The sequence below is a fragment of the Pelophylax lessonae genome, assembly GCF_965119305.1.
Source record: "Pelophylax lessonae genome assembly, chromosome: 2".
In the NCBI taxonomy this organism is placed as follows: domain Eukaryota; kingdom Metazoa; phylum Chordata; class Amphibia; order Anura; family Ranidae; genus Pelophylax; species Pelophylax lessonae.
Genome location: NC_138769.1, coordinates 131279566 through 131299985, shown reverse-complemented (window position 1 = coordinate 131299985; position 20420 = coordinate 131279566). Strand labels below are relative to the sequence as shown.

Sequence of the window (20420 nt, the reverse complement as noted above, 5' to 3'; positions counted from 1 at the left end):
TGTCACCTGTCACCCAACAGTCACCTCATCAGTGCCCAGAAATTGACACCCATAACGTTCACATGTGATCCGGAAATCATTGCAAATTGCGGGATGCCTGTGCGTTGCCCGTTTTTTGCAATAGCACCCCAAACGATGTGCGATGTTGCCGCCATTTCCGAATCGCGGTAACATCGCGCAAACAACGCATGACGCCCAAAAAAGGTACAAGAGCTTCTTTGGGGCGCCATGCGTTGTTTACGTGATGTTACCGCGATTCGGCAGGCAGAAATCGCAGCAACATCGCACAGCGTTTGGGGTGCTATTGCAAATCACGGGCAACGCACAGGCGTCCCGCGATTTGCAATGATTTCTGGATCGCGGGCAGAATCGCAGTGAATCTGCCCACGATCGCTACGCTCATATGTGAACGTAGCCTAAAGTTCACCGGTCACCAGAGACTGCCATCAGTACCGCCGTGCACCATCGCCCGTCACCTGTCACCCATCAGTGACCATCGCCCGTCACCTGTCACCCCATCAATCACCGTCACCTGTCACCCCATCAGTCATCGTCATCTGTCACCCCATCAATCATCGTCACTTGTCACCCCATCAGTGATCGTCACTTGTCACCCCATCAATCATCGTCACATGTCACCCCGTCAGCGATTGTCATCTGTCACCCCATCAATCATCGTCACTTGTCACCTCATCAATCATCGTCACTTGTCACCTCATCAATCATCATCACCTGTCACCTCATCAATCAACATCACCTGTCACCTCATCAATCATCGTCACCCCATCAGTCATCGTCACCTGTCACCCCATCAGTCATCGTCACCTGTCACCCCATCAGTCATTGTCACCTGTCACCCCATCAGTCATCGTCACCTGTCACCCCATCAGTCATCATCACCTGTTTGCCATATACATGCAATCACTTACTGACCGCCTAACGGCTATATGCGTCGGCCATTAAAAGCTAAATACTGGGGATATGGCAGCAGATAGCCCCCATAACCCCGGTATTTTTTGAAACGGCGGGCGGTCGGCTTTCAGATAAGGGTGGTCCCAGTGGCGGATTCGCCGCAGAATTACCCTTACGGTGCAGGGGAAGAGGTGCCCCCCCCTCCTGCCGCGTCCCAGACGTTTTCCCAGCTTACCGGACCCGCCGGCAGCGGGGAAAACTATCCGGTCCCGGATCCTCAGAGACAGGAAGTCGAGTGAGGGCAAGATGGCCCTCACTTGACTCTATGGTCTTGGAGGACCGGAGCTACGTCAAAAGACGTTGCCTAGCAACCGGTTTAAAGGGCCGCTTTTTTTTTCTTTTTTCTTTTTTTTCCTCTTTCAACATTTTTTTTTTTTTCTTTTTTAGTGTAGTTGTGAGGTGTGAGGTCTTTTTGACCCCAGATCTCACAATAAAGAGGACCTGTCATGCCTATTTCTATTACAAGGGATGTTTACATTCCTTGTAATAGGAATAAAAATGATCAAAACATTTTTTTTTTTTAACTGTGTAAAAATAAAAAAATAATAAATAAAATAAATAGGAAAAAAAAAAATTAAAGCGCCCTGTCCCCGTTAGCTCGCGCGCAGAAGCAAATGCATACGCAAGTCCCGCCCACGTATATAAACGGTGTTCAAACCATACATGTGAGGTATCGCCGCGATCGTTAGAGCGAGAGCAATAATTTGAGCCCTAGACCTCCTCTGTAACTCTAAGCTAGTAACCTGCAGAAATTTTTAAAATGTTGCCTATGGGGATTTTTAAGTACCAATGTTTGGCGCCATTCTGTGAGCATGCGCAATTTTGAAGCATGACATGTTGGGTATCTAATTACTCGGCGTAACATTAAGGAAAAAAAATGGGCTAAATTTACTGTTTTCTTATTTTTTAGTTCAAAAAAGTGAATTTTTTTCAAAAAAATCGCATTTGGAAGACTGCTGCGCAAATATGGTGTGATAAAAAATATTGCAACAATCTCCATTTTATTCTCTAGGGTCTCTGCTAAAAAAATATATAATGTTTGGGGGTTCCAAGTAGTTTTCTAGCAAAAAAAATGATTTTAGCTTGTAAACACCAAGTGTCAAAAATAGGCCCAGTCTTAAAGTGGATAAATGGACAACTTTGTGTAAAGCGCTACTTGGATGTTAGGCCTATGTATGTGGCCAGGCTGTGAAAAAGTGTTACACATGTGGTATCGCCATACTCAGGAGGAATAGCAGAATGTATTTTGGGGTGCAATTTTTGCTATGTACATGCTATGTGTTAGAAATATTGCATAAATGGACAGCTTTGTGTAAAAAAAAAGTGTTTTCATTTTCTTTCCACATTTTCCAAAAACTTGTGGAAAAAAATGACATATTCAAAAGACTCATTATGCCTCAAAAATTATACGTTGGGCTGTTTGCTTTCCAAAATGGGGTCATTTTATGGGGGTTTCCATTGTCCTGGTGCTCCAGGGCCTTCAAAAGTACGATAGGTTGTCAGGAAATTATATGTGTAATTTGTGCTCCTAGAATGCCGGACAGTACTACTTGGATGTTAGGCCTCTGTATGTGGCCAGGCTGTGAAAAAGTCTCACACATGTGGTATCGCCATACTCAGGAGGAGTAGTAGAATGTGTTTTGGGGTGTAGTTGCAAGTATACATATGCTGTGTGAGAGAAATAACCTGTTAATACGTCAATTTGTAAAAAAAAAAAAAAAAATCTTCATTTTGCAAAGAGTTGTGGGAAAAAATGACAACTTCAAAAAACTCACCATGCCCCTTATTAAATACCTTGGAATGTCTACTTTCCAAAAAGGGGTCATTTGGGGGGTATTTGTACTTTCCTGACTTTTTAGTGTCTCAAGAAATGAGATAGGCCTTCAGTACATTAGGTGTGGTCAAGTGTGATCAATTTTCAATGAATAGCACCATAAGTTGTGGACTCTATAACTTTCACTAAGACCAAATAATATACACTTATTTGGGTTATTTTTACCAAAGATAAGTAGCAGTATAAATTTTGGCCAAAATTTGTGAAGAAAAATTACTCATTTGCTAAATTTTATGACAGAAACAAAGAAAAATGCGTTTTTTCACAATATTTTCAGTCTTTTTTTATTTAAAGCACAAAAAATAAAAATCCCAGTAGTGATTAAATACCATCAAAAGAAAGCTCTATTTGTGTGAAAAAAAGGACGCAAATTTTTTATGGGTACAGTGTTGCATGACTGAGTAATTGTCATTCAAAGTGTGAGAGCGCTGAAAGCTGAAAATCAGTCTGGGCAGGAAGGGGGTGAAAGTGCACTGTAGGCAAGTGGTTAAAAGAACATCCCAATGACAGTGCAGGTGAATGAATACAGGGGATATGTCACTCACAGCTGTAGAATAAGCAAATATCAAAACTCCCGCTATGCTGTAAAACACAATAGCAATGTGATAGTTGCCATTAATTGCATGACTTGGAATCAATCTGAAAACCACAGTAAGTGTATCACATTTCAAAAAATCAGATTCAGTATTGCAGGTGTGGATTGCTCTTCAGGTGTGGATCGCTCTTCACAGTGCTGTATTTCAGATAAAACAACATGAGCTGATCCAATTAATCAGCATAGTAAGAGGACACACCTAATGCAACATTTGCTGGTGTAAATACACAGTCCAACCAAAAAGAGATTATGAGACTGACTATGGGTGAATGGAAAAACAGTATTTTCCATTCACCTAGAGTCAGTCTCAGAATCTCCCTTTGGATGGACTTTGTATTTACACCAGCAGCAAATGTCATCAGGTGTGTTCCTCTACAATGCTGATTAATTGGATCAGCTCATGCTGCCTTATCAGATATATAGCACTCTGAAGAGCGACCCACACCTCCAACATTAAATTTGACTTTTTGAAATGTCATACTCTTATCACTGTAGTTGACTTCAAGTCATGTAATTTATGCCAACCATCACATTGCTATTGTGCTTCACTACCTAGTGGGAGTTTTGATATCTGCACTGGACTGTCTATCAAATGTGGATGTGTGTTTGAACTTACATTCATTATACTCCTTGATTGGAATACCTGACATCAGTGGAATAACGGTATTTTCCACTAAAGTCAGGTATTCCAATTAAAAGTATAATAGCTGAAAGTTCAAGCACACATCCACCTTGGATGGACGTTTCAATGCAGATAGAGGGGAGCCTGTATCACTGAAAGGTAAAATATCCCTGCATAGGTGGTGTCACTAAAAAGAAAAAAAGGACCTGCTTTGGTTGTGTCAATGAAAGAAAAAAATGTCCCTGGTAGTATCACTGAAAGGAAATAATGTCCCTGCATAGGCGGTGTTACTGAAAGAAACACCACTACAAAAGCTTCTCCTACACCCCCCCCCCCCCCTTGCTATACAGCTCACCTCCCATCCTCCTCCTAGTACACACTAGCTGCTTGCTAAATCTTTTTTGACATAATTGTTACTGGAAGTCCCCTTTTGGAAAATGTATCCTCATCCCCTGTTCTGGTGGCACCTGTAAAAGTTTGATTTTTCCCATCACTTTCTGAGATTCAATATATTATTATTTTTTTCTTGTTGATGGGTGGGTTGTTCTCCCTCTGCAGGTTTCACCATGTTTTTAATATCTCTATGGTACTTTTTATTGCAGGCTTGCAGTCAGTATCTGAAAGATACCAACATGCTTTTCATCGGTGGGTTTCTGGTGGCCATATCAGTACAGAAATGGAAATTGCATAAACGGATTGCCCTAAGGGTTTTGCTTCTTGTTGGAGTGAAGCCAGCCCTGTGAGTTACATTTATGAATGCCTGTATAGGCTTAGAAGCAAGGTTTTGGGTGTTATTATTATTATTATTGTAAAGGATTTATATAGCGCCAACAGTTTGTACAGCGCTTTACAACATAGGGCAGACAATACAGTTACAATACAATTTAATACAGGAGGTCCAGAGGACCCTGCTCGTTAGAGCTTACAATCTAACAGGGAGGGTCAAGTGATGCAAAAAGGTAATAACTGTGGGGGATGGGCTGATGAAGAAGAATTAAAGCATACAAATAGTATACTGTTGTGTAGTGTAGTATGCTACAGCTGTGTTAGAGTACCCAATAACGTGAGAAAAAGGAAAATGTTTACTAACCCTACTATGGGAAAAATGGGTAGATTATGGCCTAAAATGCCCTTACAATTTATTGTTCATTGGGAGAATGAAAAGTCCTTTAAAGGAAAGAATGAAGAAACCTATACAGTACATAATATAGGCATAGGGTTCGATAAACTTCATTTGTGCAATTTAGGGATAACATAATAAAAATTATAGAGATCTACAATTTTGGGATTTAAACTAGAGGGAGTCATAGTGGATACACCAATTAGGAGTATTGGCGCCAGGTGGATTGAACAAAGATTTAGATCTGGTTTGTTTTCTAAGTAACTATTAATGATTATATCTTTGGGGATCACATAGGATATCAATAGTTCTCAGGAGTTAGGGCTATGGGATATATCATGTAGATGGATTTCAATAGTATGGGGGGGGGGGGGTTAGGTAAGCTATTAATATTTGTTAGTTTTTGATTTTATTTTGTATTTTATTTTATTGTTTATTGTTTTTATTATTATTTTGTTGTTTTTATCACTATATATATCTTTTGCATTGATATGAGTTATGAGGTAAATATTGCTGTAAGTATCTTATATGTCCTGGATCCGCAAGGCCAGATTACTATATACCACTAGGGCGTTAAGGTGATTAGCCCAATATAGCCTTACGCACATTTAAAGGATGTCAAGTATGTTTTTCGTAGCATCAGAAGCTCTGTATTGCAGCTGAGGTGTCACCCAACAGAAATCAGTGAGTAGATAATTGAGAATTGAGTTAGCGAGCTAACACCTGTGCAGTGTCGCCATGGAAGAGGAATTCATAAGGAGGTTGTGAGAGATGCAGATACAGCACAAGGGACCAGTGTCATACCAGGTCCTGCTAGGATGGCATGATTCTGTGTGCTTAGATCTCTGGGAGGAAACTCTAGCCTGTGAGCAACGCCACCAGGGAAAAATCTTCTCCTCCATCCAGAAAAGGTGCTGGTCGCAGTATGGATTGCGGGAGCTGTTTTTGGGCGATACACCACACAAGGAGCAGACAGCTGAGTTAAGCAGGCTGGTCTGGGCAGAAATGCGGTTGGAAGAGAGCTATAGAGCCCTCCAGTGGCATGTATCCCAAACATGCCCTTGGATAGCGGATGACAGCCCAATGGAAGGCTTTGGCTACGGCGGCCGGGGACTGTTGTACGAGAAGCTGTCAGGGGACCCGAACTTTGGGAGCGATTTGGAGTGGCGGTTAGAGGAAATTATGGATTACAGAGAAAAGATTCTGAACATCTCGGAAGTGCTCTGGGCATTTGAAGATGTGGAGTTTCTGGCCATTCAGGAATAGGAGCTGGAGATCGCCTACAGACAGCTGCTGGACTCTGCTCAGTGCCAGGGCTGGGCTCCCCTTGCTTGTGAATATCCAGAAGAACCAGCTGACAGTCCGGAAATCCTGACTGAAGAATCGACAATATGGGAAAGTAATAGTGTGCTTTGCCCACCTGCACCCATGGTCTTGGATGCGGATATCTTATGGCGGATGCAGCAAGTGCTGACTCACCTGGACGAACCTGTTTCTGCACAGGACGAGCATGGATGGAGGAATGCGTCTGTCCAGCCACTGGATAAAGATATGGGAGAAGAGGAAGCCATCTTCATTCCCCAACAACAGATCACAGATGTAATTGAATTTTCATCGGAGGATGTTATGGATGATTAGTCACCTGCCAAAGTGTTGGCACTGGGCCCAAGTGCCACCAGCTCATGCCCTGGACTTTCAGCAATTCCAGAGACTGGGGATTTAATAGATTTTTCTGCTGAGGAGGAACATCCCAGTGAGTCTACAACAGAAGAGCGGGCATCCAGGTCTATTGCTGCTGACCTCTGCCTGCAACAATTGGTGACCCAGGAAGATGTGTGCAAGGCCAATGGCTTTTCAGTTTACTTTCCAGCAGAAGTGCTGGCAACAGGGCAGAGTGCTACCAACCTCTGCCCAGCACCCGCAACAGCTACAGAGTTACAGGAAGCAGGGGAAATCAGCCCCTTGCCCCAGCAAAAAGATGATGAAGTAAAGCTTTTACACCCAGCTCAAGCGCTGCCAGCCGGACAGAGAGTCAACAACCTCTGCCCTACACCTGTGGCAGTTCCAGAGACCCAGGGTGAGAAGGGAGAAGAGGTTGCTGTCCTCCCTCCCCAACAGTCAGTCAGAGCGGAGGAAACTGTCTTTCCTCCCTAGCCAGGATCTGTGCATCTGGGAGACAGTACCGGAGAAAGGTTGTCCCAACCGCCAGATGGGGGTAAGGAAGATGGAGACTCCCCTTCCCAGCAGCAGTTGGTGCCCCAGAATGATGACCCCAACCCAGCAGAAGAGCTGGCAACCGAGCAGAGTGCGGTTGGCCTCTGCCCTCAACATACAAAATATGGAGTTCCTGTGGTAGTGGATGGGACTACATTCTTCACTTGTATACCCCAGGGATGCTGGACAGTCGGCCCAGATCTCCAACAGCCTGATGAAGTAAGCCCCACCACTCTGTCTTCTCTCCAGTGGCTGAAAGGACTCCCAGGAGAAGGGCCAGTCCACACTTATCCCCTTATTTCATGCATGTTTGGATACTGTAGAAATGACTCACTTATTGCATTTTTATATCTCTTTTAAAACTGGCCACCCCAATGAGCGCGCACACACACATAGGTTTTAGTTATTCCACTGCATTTTGATGGTCAGACTTATCAGTTCCCATGCACAGTTCACACTGCTGGAGTTGCTTAGAGATATAAAAAGCTTCCTTGTCATTAACCTTTTAGTATTTATGTGTCATGTCAGTAAAGTAGCAGTAATAGGCATTTAGTTCTGATTTAATTTAGAAAGTCTTGTACATGTGGATTATGTTGCCACCTACAGAAGGTATGGACATTGGCAAACAAATAAATTGCAGACATGCCAGCATAGCCTTTCCTACTCACAGCATGCCTCAGTTTTCTGCTAGTGTCCAAGGAATGTGGGCATCTTTTCTCTGTTCCACTGATAAAAGTCTAACCTTTTTACTAGCTACTTTTTCTTCAATCAATATCCTGAATATGTTGCTTATGAGCTGGGATCCATAAGCAGCTTGCCCCTCCAGCCGTTCCTAAATTAGACTTTGGAGTGCTGTACCCGGACCCCATTTGACTGGACCACAGAGCTAGCCTGAAATGTTGACTTCAGGCACTGGACTCTGCATTGTGGTGCTTTTCAGACCTATACAGTACGTATTAGTAAAATTTAACCATGGAGTTCTTTTCAGATCCAGACGCATGGCATTATCTCATTACCCTGAAGACTCACTTTGTGAACAGGCTGTGTGGATGGAGTACCGGGAGCTATCTCATCACTAGGAATACTGAGGTTTAGGTCTTTCATTAGCTCCACCAGGCATGGCCAAATCTTGTTCTATTCAGGGAGGACTTCACTGCAGACCTTATGGACCAAATAGCACTAATAATTGCTAACTCTAACCACAAAGGCCATAAGCATACTCCCACACCTTCCCCTGTGGAATCTTTCTTTGATATGCCCACAGCATTACAGGCCCATGAGCCCTCAGCCACTAAGATCCTGTCTGATGCTGAGTTTTGATGGAAGAGCCTACACCTGAGGAGTCCTAGTCTTCTGCCATTACTCTCAAACTGAAAGAGACTGTTTCATTTCCCCATGATGTGATACGCACTACTTTAAAACTTGAGTAGCAGCCCATAACCTTTACCAGTGCTGTCTTCAGTCAAGGCTCATATAGGGCTCCTAGGGCCCCCAAGACCTTTTAGGTCTTCCTTTAATAAGACTGGAAACATCCTGACAAATTTTTAGCTTGTTAGTATCAGCCTTGTACTAGTTTGAAGAGGATTGGGGGAGATTGTTAAAAAGTTGACTGACCCCTTTCTGGATCCAGCAGTATTTTGTCTTAATAAAGCATCCACTATCACAGTGGAGGATGCACCTATCTCTAAGGACCCCATTTAGTGACTGGAGGCCTTTTCTAGAGCCTGGGTCTCTTTAACAGGCCCTGCACTGCAACATTTATTTACCTTAATCTGTCAAATGTAAGCTGACTGGTCTATGGCCTCAACCTCCGAGTCTGGCACCCAGTCCATCTACAAATCTTGGAATTTCAAGTCTTTCAAACTCTAAGAAAAATCTTTGACATGGGGAGGTGCCCCACTTTTCAAAGTAAGGGGAAATCTATTACCTTTTGCAGACACTTTGCTAGCTTGCATCTAAGACATTTGGGTGCAGGTAGTAGTTTCCAGGAGCTGCAAGCTAGAGTTTCACTGGATCTCAAAGCCCTAAATGTCTTCATTAAGGCCCATAAATTACACATGGAATTCGTCAAATCTGTCATAGCCTCCCTTCATCAAGGAGACTTTCTGGCCTCTGATAGCAGATACTTGTATGTCCCTAGTTTTCCATCTCATCAGTGATACTTTGGCTTTGCTGTGGGCCTCCTACACTTTCAGTTTGGGGACCTGTCATTTGACATGTCGTCTGCACCACCAGTAAAGTTGGGCGAACAGTTCGGCCTGGGCATGAGGTTGGGCCAAACACTGGTTATTCGCTCATTCAGTGAATATCTGAATTGTCAGGGTGTTCGAATGTTTGTTCAGCCCACCGAACAACAACAATGCATTGCATTGGAAGCCCTTAATTGGCTGAGGCAATGAAAGATTTGCCCAATCAGGATAAAGAGCACTGTCAGAGCCTTGATTAGATACTGTCATGATGACTCTATCCAATCATGGCTCATTGCTCTTAGTCCCACCCCACACTATAAAAATATTCTACTCATAGCAGCCATTTGCAGTGTGATATTGGCATGGAGAGAGATAGAACAGGGTTTTGTTCAGTGCTACTAGTGAGTTAGAGTGCTATAGTGGGCTATTGTGATTCTTTTGAGTGTAGAGTATCAGTTTAGTGTGAATCTAGTGATGAGTGTGAGTGTAGTGCGACTATTCATTTTTTTTTTTAGTGTTTTTTATTTTGTCAGGGCACATTTCCTGCAGTATAATTCAGTGCTTTACTGCACATTTAACACAGTATATTTCAGCGCTTTACTGCATGTTTAACGCAGTATATTTTAGTGCTTTACTGCACATTTAATGCAGTATATTTCAGTGCATTGGTGTGAGCTTATCGCAATATATTGCAGTGCATTAGTGCATATTTACAGCACTATAATGCAGTGTGTTAGTGCAAATTGAATGCAGTATAATTCAGTGCGTTATTGCACATTTACCGCAATATAATGCAGTGTGTTAGTGCATGTTTAACGCAGTAAACTTCAGTGCGTAGGTGCATGTATACTGCAGTACATTGCAGTGCGTTAGTGCACGTTTAACACAGTATATTTGTCATGGTCTTACCTTCTTGCTGTTCTCCTTCCTTTGACATGTGCTGGCGGCCATCTTGGTTTCTGGGTTTCTTGTAGCCTCCCACCCTGCGGCTCCTCCTTCCCACTGGGAGGAGCTGGATGCCTAGCTCATATATATAGGAGGTCTGTGGCTTCAGTTCCTTGCTTGGTGCTCCTGTGTTCACATGCTTCTAAGACTGCTGCTTCTGGTCCCTGATCCTGGCTTCGTCTGACTACCCTGCTGGTTCCTGATCCTGGCTTCGTCTGACTACCCTGCTGGTTCTTGATCCTGGCTTCGTCTGACTACCCTGCTGGTTCCTGATCTCGGCTTCGTCTGACCACCCTCCTGGTTCCTGACCTCTGGCTTCGCAAGGACTCTGCCTCGGTTTCGCCATCCGTTTGGACTTTTGCTTTACAGCTTGATTTTCAATAAAGCCTTCTTATTTTCACTTATCTGTTGTTGTACGTCTGGTTCATGGTTCCGTGACATTAGGACCAAGCCATGAATTCTGACTGTACAGGGCCATCCTCGCTACCCACGCTGGTTGCCAGACTTGATCAGCAGGATCACCTGTTGGGTCGGTTCGCCGTGGCGTTGCAAACCCTGCTTGAACGCACGGCTCATTTCGCTCCCGTTGCCGATGGGTCGGTTGTCGCTCCTGGGCCCGCTCCTACTGCCGCTCCGGTTGTTGCGCCAGAGTCTACCCCGACACCTGTTGTTGCGCCTGCGGTGTTTCGGGGTATGACCGGTTCTGCCCCCCTTCCACAGCGCTTTGGGGGAGAGCCAACTCAGTGCCGAGGTTTCCTTAACCAGGTGGGCATTTATTTCGAGTTGCTGCCACATGCCTTTCCTACTGAGAGATCAAAGGTGGGCTTCTTAATTTCGCTGCTCTCGGACAAGGCCTTGGCCTGGGCCAGCCCTTTATGGGAGAACAACAATCCGGTGGTGGCCGAGTTTTCCGGTTTTGTTGCTTCTCTTCGGAGGGTATTCGATGTGCCGGCTCATGCTGCCTCTGCTGCGAAGCTCCTTATGTCCATCAGACAGGGTTCACGATCCGTAGCTGAATACGCCATTGAGTTTCGTACCCTGGCAGCAGAGGTGGGCTGGAATAATGAGGCTCTGGTCGCTGCTTTCTCTCATGGTCTCTCGGATGCCTTGAAGGATGAGGTTGCAGCTAAGGACCTACCAGTGGAGCTCGAGTCTCTTATTTCTTTCTTGATTTTGATTGACACCAGACTCAGGGAGAGACCTTCCTTTAAGGAGAGTCTGCGGAGGCCTCCTAACAGATTGGCGCCTACCTTTGCTGTCCCACCCGTGCCTCCCTCTCCTCCCACGCCTCCTGGGGATGACTTGGCTGGGGGTGAACCCATGCAGCTGGGCTTTGCTCGCCTGTCCAAGGGGGAGAGGGTACTCCGAAGACGCGAGGGTCAGTGCATGTACTGTGGTCTCGGTGGGCATTTTCGGTTGGCATGTCCGAACCGTCCGGGAAACGCTCGCACCTGAGATCCTGTCGGGGGCAGATCTTGGGTGGAGTCTCCTCGTCCCCGGTTTCCCGTGTTGACAAACCACTGATCACTGTTGTCCTCTCCTGGGTCGGGGGCTCAGTGACGACCCAGGCGTTGGTGGACTCTGGTGCTGGTGGTTTTTTCATTGATAGTGTGTTCGCTGCCGCCAATTCCATTCCTCTGCAGGCCCGAGGTTCTCCACTGGCTCTTGAGGCGATAGACGGCAGACCCCTTCTGCCGCCACACGTGACTCATGAGACCCTTCCAGTGGGGATAGCCATTGGTGCCGTTCACAGAGAGTCGGTCTGCTTCCAGGTTATTTCGTCTCCACACTACTCGGTGGTCTTGGGGTACCCCTGGCTCCAGAAGCATAATCCGACTTTCGATTGGAGATCGGCCGAGATCCTCTCGTGGTCACCGCAGTGTGGGGCTAGTTGCATCCATGGGCCTGTTAAGTTGCTGTGTACTTCCTCGGACTCTCTGTTGCCTCCTGAATACGAGGAGTACCAGGATGTATTCGATAAGGTGCGCGCGGTTGCCCTACCTCCGCACCGCCCATACGATTGTGCCATCGAGTTACAACCTGGTGCCGTTCCTCCTCGTGGCAAGGTTTATCCACTGTCGGTAGCGGAGAATGAGGCCATGGAGGAGTACGTGAAGGAGGCGCTTTCACGCGGACACATTCGCAAATCCTCGTCCCCGGCAGGGGCTGGATTTTTCTTTGTGAAAAAGAAGGGCGGTGAGTTGAGGCCTTGCATCGATTACAGGGGTCTCAATCGCATCACGATCAAGAACGCTTACCGGATACCCTTGATTTCCGAGCTGTTCGATCGCCTTAAAGGGGCCACGGTCTTTACCAAACTCGACCTGAGGGCGGCATATAACCTCGTAAGGATCAAGGCGGGCGATGAGTGGAAGACCGCGTTTAACACCAGGACCGGTCATTATGAATCCTTGGTTATGCCCTTTGGGTTGTGCAATGCGCCCGCAGTCTTTCAGGAATTCATTAACGATGTTTTCCGTGACCTGTTGCAGCAGTGTGTGGTGGTCTATTTGGATGACATCTTGGTATATTCTGAATCCATGGAGACCCACATTCTGGATGTCAGACGAATGTTGCAACGGTTACGAGAGAACAAGCTGTTCGGTAAGCTTGAGAAATGCGAATTTCACCGATCCCAGGTAACCTTCTTAGGTTACATCATTTCCGCTGAGGGGTTCTCCATGGATCCTGAGAAGGTTTTGGCTGTCTTACAGTGGCCCCAGCCCAGTGGTCTTCGCTCCCTGCAGCGCTTTTTGTGCTTCGCCAATTATTATCGGAAGTTCATCAGGGACTTTTCCATGCTAGCCAAGCCTCTCACGGATCTGACCAGGAAGGGCAGTAATTCCCAGGTCTGGCCGCTCGAGGCCATCCGAGCTTTTGAGGCTCTAAAGTCCGCCTTTGTGTCGGCTCCGATTCTGTCGCATCCCAACCCTGGGTTGCCCTTTGTCCTCGAGGTGGACGCGTCTGAGACGGGAGTAGGCGCCCTTCTGTCTCAGCGTAGAACACCAGAGGGTCCTCTGCTTCCTTGTGGGTTTTACTCCCGGAAACTGTCTTCCGCGGAGTGCAACTATCAGATTGGTGACAGGGAGTTATTGGCCATCGTGCAGGCCCTTAAAGAATGGAGGCACTTGCTCGAGGGTTCGGTGGTTCCGGTCCTCATCCTGACGGACCACAAGAATCTGACCTACCTTTCTGAGGCCAAGAGATTGACACCACGTCAGGCCAGATGGGCTCTGTTCTTGTCACGTTTTAATTACGTGGTCTCCTACCTACCCGGTTCCAAGAACATCAGGGCGGATGCCTTATCACGGCAGTACTCCGACCTGTCCAGGGAGGAGTCGATTCCGACTTCGGTCATACCTCCGAATCAGATCCTGGCCGCCATTCGCACCAGCCTGACCTCTCCCCTGGGTGAGCAGATTTTGGCGGCTCAATCTGGTGCTCCCTCTGGGAGACCCAACGGCAGATGTTTTGTGCCTGAGGAGTTGCGCACTCGGTTGTTGCGAACCTACCATAACTCCAAGACCGCGGGGCATCCTGGAAAGAATCAGCTGTCCTGGGCTGTTTCACGTCTGTTCTGGTGGCCTTCCCTACGTTCCGACATCGCCGCATATGTAGCGGCATGCTCCGTTTGTGCCCAGAGTAAGTCCCCTCGGCACCTTCCGTTGGGCCTTCTGCAACCCATAGCCACCGGGGAGCGCCCATGGTCACACCTGGGGATGGATTTCATTGTGGACCTCCCTGCATCCCGAGGCCATACGGTCATTCTCATGATTGTGGATCGATTTTCCAAAATGTGCCACTGTGTTCCTCTCAAGAAGTTACCCTCTGCACAGGAGTTGGCCACGATTTTTGCCAGGGAGGTCTTCCGGTTGCACGGTTTGCCCAAGGAGATTGTGTCGGATCGGGGGAGTCAGTTTGTGTCCAGGTTCTGGCGTGCCTTTTGCTCCCAGTTGGGGATTCATCTCTCCTTCTCCTCGGCCTACCACCCTCAGTCCAATGGGGCCGCAGAACGATCCAATCAGGCCTTGGAGCAATTCCTTCGTTGCTATGTCTCCGATCACCAAGACAATTGGGTTGACCTCCTGCCTTGGGCTGCGTTTGCCAGGAACACGGCGGTGAACTCTTCCTCTGGGACGTCTCCCTTCATGGCCAATTATGGGTTCCAACCTGCCGTGTTACCGGAGGTATTCTCTCCCCAGGATATTCCGGCTGTGGAGGATCACCTTTCCGTCCTACGTGCTTCTTGGGTACAGATCCAGAAGTCCCTTAAGGTCTCTGCGCAGCGCCAGAGACTCCAGGCTGATCGCAGACGAGCGCCTGCTCCTTCCTACCAGGCCGGAGACCGTGTATGGTTGTCCACCCGCAACCTCAACCTTCGAGTGCCCACTCCCAAGCTGGCGCCTCGCTTTGTTGGTCCCTTCCGAGTGCTTCGCAGGGTAAACCCGGTAGCCTATGCCCTTGCGCTTCCTCCTGGCATGCGGATCTCCAACGTGTTTCATATCTCCCTGTTGAAGCCACTGGTGTGTAATCGTTTCACTTCCTCGGTTCCTCGGCCTCGTCCGGTCCAAGTGGGCAATCGTGAGGAGTATGAGGTGAGCAATATCCTGGACTCACGCCTGGTCTGCGGTCGGGTGCAGTTTTTGGTTCATTGGCGTGGTTATGGTCCAGAGGAGCGTTCCTGGGTTCCCTCCGCAGATGTCCGTGCTCCTGCCTTGCTCCGAGCCTTCCACGCACGCTTCCCTCAGAAACCGTTCTTTACTCCGCGGAGGAGGGGCCCTTGAGGGGGAGGTACTGTCATGGTCTTACCTTCTTGCTGTTCTCCTTCGTTTGACATGTGCTGGCGGCCATCTTGGTTTCTGGGTTTCTTGTAGCCTCCCACCCTGCGGCTCCTCCTTCCCACTGGGAGGAGCTGGATGCCTAGCTCATATATATAGGAGGTCTGTGGCTTCAGTTCCTTGCTTGGTGCTCCTGTGTTCACATGCTTCAAGACTGCTGCTGCTTCTGGTCCCTGATCCTGGCTTCGTCTGACTACCCTGCTGGTTCCTGATCCTGGCTTCGTCTGACTACCCTGCTGGTTCTTGATCCTGGCTTCGTCTGACTACCCTGCTGGTTCCTGATCCTGGCTTCGTCTGACCACCCTCCTGGTTCCTGACCTCTGGCTTCGCCATCCGTTTGGACTTTTGCTTTACAGCTTGATTTTCAATAAAGCCTTCTTATTTTCACTTATCTGTTGTTGTACGTCTGGTTCATGGTTCCGTGACAATATTTCAGTGTGTAGGTGCACATTTACTGCAGTATATTTCAGTGCGTAGGTGCACATTTACCGCGGTATATTGCAGTGAGTTAATTGAAGTTTGAGGCAGTATATTTCAGTGCATTATTGCAGGTTTACCACAGTATATTGTAGTGCAATTAATGCAGTATATTTCAGTGCATTGGTGCACATTTACTGCAGTTTATTGCAGTGCATAAGTGCACATTTAACGCAGTATATTTCAGTGTTTTGGTGCACGTTTACCGCAGTATATTGCAGTGTGTTAGTGCATGTTTAATGCAGTATATTTAAGTGCGTTATTGCACATTTAACGCAGAATATTGCAGCGGGTTAGTGCTCATTTACCGCAGTATGTCCGTGCATTAGTGCGCGTTTACTGCAGTATATTGCAGTGCATAGTTGCGCATTTACTGAAGTATATTGCAGTGTGTTAGTGCATGTTTAATGCAGTATATTTCAGTGCGTTATTGCAGGTTTACCGCAGTATATTTCAGTGCAAGTTGTCTCTAGCGATGATGAAGATGGAGGGGATGATGATGAAGGTCACTGATGCAACTTGGGTGCTGGAAAGAGCAGTGGAGGAAAGTGAGGGTGAGCACAGCCCTAAAGAGGCAGCCATTCTGGAAGAGTAGTGAGCAGCCACCCTATTCCACCAGATTGTGAAGATGTTATCTCCCGGCCCACTTCCCACAGCTCAGCTGTCTGGGCCTTTAGGCACATGTGCAGCTAGGGTTGCCACCTGCCGGGTATTCAGCCGGACAGTCTGGGTTTTGAATCATGTGTCCGGTTTTTAGTCTGCCTGAAAACCAGACACATTATTCACGCCACACCATGACTCATAGCTGGATAGAGGATCCAACCTCCAGTCTGCAGGGGCGATAGAGAGCTGACACAGACAGAGCACTCAGTCTTAGCAGCACTGCCGAGGAATAAGGAGAGAGTTTGTGTGGAGACTGAAGAGAACTGAGGAACTATTTTGCAGTTAGTGATCAGTGAGTACAGAGGAAATGGAAGGCACTGGTGGGCACACCTGATGTGGGGGGGGGGGGCTCTGTAGGCATACCTGATGTAAGGGGTGGCTCTTAGTGCATGTTTAATGCAGTATATTTCAGTGCGTTATTGCAGGTTTACCGCAGTATATTTCAGTGCAAGTTGTCTCTAGCGATGATGAAGATGGAGGGGATGATGATGAAGGTCACTGATGCAACTTGGGTGCTGGAAAGAGCAGTGGAGGAAAGTGAGGGTGAGCACAGCCCTAAAGAGGCAGCCATTCTGGAAGAGTAGTGAGCAGCCACCCTATTCCACCAGATTGTGAAGATGTTATCTCCCGGCCCACTTCCCACAGCTCAGCTGTCTGGGCCTTTTTTAGGCACATGTGCAGCTAGGGTTGCCACCTGCCGGATATTCAGCCGGACAGTCTGGGTTTTGAATCATGTGTCCGGTTTTTAGTCTGCCTGAAAACCAGACACATTATTCACGCCGCACCGTGACTCATAGCTGGATAGAGGATCCAACCTCCAGTCTGCAGGGGCGATAGAGAGCTGACACAGACTGAGCACTCAGTCTTAGCAGCACTGCCGAGGAATAAGGAGAGAGTTTGTGTGGAGACTGAAAAAAAATGAGGAACTATTTTGCAGTTAGTGATCAGTGAGTACAGAGGAAAAGGAAGGCACTGGTGGGCACACCTGATGTGGGGGGGGGGGGCTCTGTAGGCATACCTGATGTAAGGGGTGGCTCTTGTGGGTACACCTGATTTAAGGGGGGCTCTAGTGGGCGTATTTGATGTAAAGAGGGCTCTGGTGGGCAAACCTGATGTAAGAGGGAGCTCTGGTGGGTACACCTGATGTAAGGGGGCTTTGGTGCTTTGGGGGGCTTTGGACCTAATCTCCGGTGTGAATGTAGCCTAATTTATACTATATACGGTGACAGATAATTTACTGCATTGTAAAACGTCTGTCACGTCAGGGACACTCAGAAAGCAATTGTTTCCTATGTGTCCCATTTACACTGCAACACAGCATATAGATGTGCTTCAGCGTGCTGCAATAAATTGCAGACATGCTGCATTTTATCACAGCTCACCGTGCCGAATCACACGGCAATGTACAGCAATGCAGCGCATCTCACTGCTGTACATTGGCATGAATGAAGTGTGTTATTTTTACACTTCAAATAAAGTTCTTACAAAAAAAAAGGGAGTTATTTGATGCACTAAATCGTGCACCCAACTGCCCCCACCACAGCCAGAAAAGCAGAGCTGCCGGTGTGGTGCATCCTTCTGGCAGCTCTGCATTATGTTTGAATACAGCCTGAAAAAGGTTGCCACTCCTCTGAAAAACAATACACATATAAATCTCTTTTTAGAGGCATTTGTCAGGCAATGAGCAAGTGAGGTTACCTCCTGACCACTTGTTTTAACTCCCAAAATGCTGCATTACCTTACCACAACCACGTGCATTGGACGCGGTTGCAGGGAAGTTGCAGTACGGACCTATTGCCCCATTGGGCAGCTGTACAGCCTCTAGATTACTTTTATTACAAAGTTGACAGTCAGCTTGTAGAGTGTACACACTGTGTAGAGTGTGTATAATCCTCTTGCTATCATAACAAATTACATATAGAGGTGGCAGTAAAGAGGTTATATTGTCAGTAAATACCTTTCCCAGCTGCAGTGTACTGTTTGTAATAGAGATCGACCGATTATCGGCAACACCGATATATCGGGGGCCGATATGCACTTTCCCCGATATATCGGGGTCGGCCTTTTGATTTACCGCTATTGCCGATATTTTCGTGACCTCATCGCGTATGTTGCACCTCCGTGCTGGACAGCTCTTAGGCCACCTCCCTCTGCCTCCTTACAGTGTCTTATCCGCCGCTGCCACACTGGAGTCTGTATGCGGCACAGGCGGTCGGTCGGGAGAGTCGGGACAAAAAGAATTCTGCTGCATCTAGTGAGTGCAGTGACCAACAGTCTGACACATGTTCTGTATTCTATCTGTTCTGTGATAAATGATAACAGTGACCAACAAACAATCTGACACATGTTCTGTATCTCTCTGTTCTGTTCTGTAACACTGCCGCGGCAACCCAACCACCCACAGCTGCCCGGTGCCAGCCAGCAACCCAGTCCCACACAGTCCAACCAGCCAGCCACAGGCCCTGCCTGAGTCCTCCTCCTTAGTCTGACTGTACCAGCTCTCCAGCCACAGGCCCTGGGCCTGTATGTGCCAAGCCAGCCACCACACAGGGTGCCAGCCAGACAGCCACTACAGGGAGCAAGCCAGACAGCCACCCACCACAGGGTGCAAGCCAGCCACCCACCCACCACACAGGGTGCCAGCCAGCCACCCACCACAGGGTGCCATCCAGACAGCCGCTACAGGGTGCCAGCCAGACAGCCACCCACCACAGGGTGCAAGCCAGCCACCCACCCACCCACCACACGGTGCCTGCCAGACAGCCACCCACAACAGGGTGCCAGCCACCACAGGGTGCCAGCTAGACAGCCACACACCACAGGGTGCCAGCCAGCCACCCACCTACCACACAGTGCCTGCCAGCCAGACAGCCACCCACAACAGGATGCCATCCACCAAAGGATGCCAGCCAGCCACCCACCCACCGCACTGTGCCTGCCAGCGAGACAGCCGCCCACAACAGGTGGTAAATGATGGTCTGTCACACCAGAAAGCTTTGCTGGACATTATTACTATCAGTGGCGGCCGGCCGATAGGGGTGCAGGGGCGCCGCCCCCCCCCCCCCCCCCCAAAAAAAAAGAAAAAAAAAAAGATTTAAAAAAATTACATTTTTAGCCCACTAGGGGCGCCGGACTCATTGGTGACTATGGGGGGGGGGTGGGGTTTTCAACCCGGCAGAGGCGCCGATCGGCTGCCTTCTTGGGGTTTACCAGGGCGCAGAGCACTGCGCTACAACACTTCCCCATCTTGTGATGTCCTGGATCATGATTGGTCCAGACTCCAGCCTGGACCAATCATGATTCAGGACATCCCTGCTGACCTCGTTGGGGGTGGTGCTGGTGCGTGCATCAGTCACTCACCGTCACCGCCCGGTCACCTTCCCGCCGCCGCAGAAGAGGAGTCTCAAGGAGAAGCCGGCGCCGCTCACCTTCCCGCCGGTTCCCACCGCCCGCAGCAGAAGAGGAGTCTCGAGGAGAAGCCGGCGCGGCTCGCCTTCCCGCCGGTTCCCGCCACCCGCCGCAGAAGAGGACGGAGTATCGAGGAGGGGAGAAGCCGCCGCCAGGAGCCGAGCGGCGGCCAGGAGCCGAGCCGCCGCTAGGAGCCGAGCCGCCGCCAGGTAAGTGCATTGGATTAAAGGGAGCAAGCACGCTGGTCTCTGCATTGATTGGGGGCATGCTGTGGCGCTCTGCATTGAAGGGGGCATGCTGTGGCACTCTGCATTGATGGGGTCACACTGTGGCACTGTGCATTGATGGGGGCATGCTGTGGCGCTCTGCATTGATGGGGGCATGCCGTGGCGCTCTGCATTGATGGGGGCATGCTGTGGCGCTCTGCATTGATGGGGGCATGCTGTGGCGCTCTGCATTGATGGGAGCATGCTGTGGCGCTCTGCATTGATGGGGGCATGCTCTGGCGCTCTGCATTCATGGGGGCATGCTGTGGCACTCTGC

The 20420-nt window shown here is 48.3% G+C and overlaps 1 protein-coding gene across 1 annotated transcript in view; it reads left to right on the top strand.

The window, feature by feature from the left end:
* LOC309546408 (solute carrier family 13 member 2-like) overlaps nucleotides 1-20420 on the top strand; it is a gene marked incomplete at its 3' end in the record, with an annotated part of 167854 nt that overhangs the window by 83436 nt on the left and 63998 nt on the right. The window contains exon 3 of the mRNA XM_082246069.1: nucleotides 4626-4762. Within this exon, the coding sequence (XP_082102195.1) occupies nucleotides 4626-4762 (137 nt within the window). The remainder of the gene's footprint in view (nucleotides 1-4625; nucleotides 4763-20420) is intronic.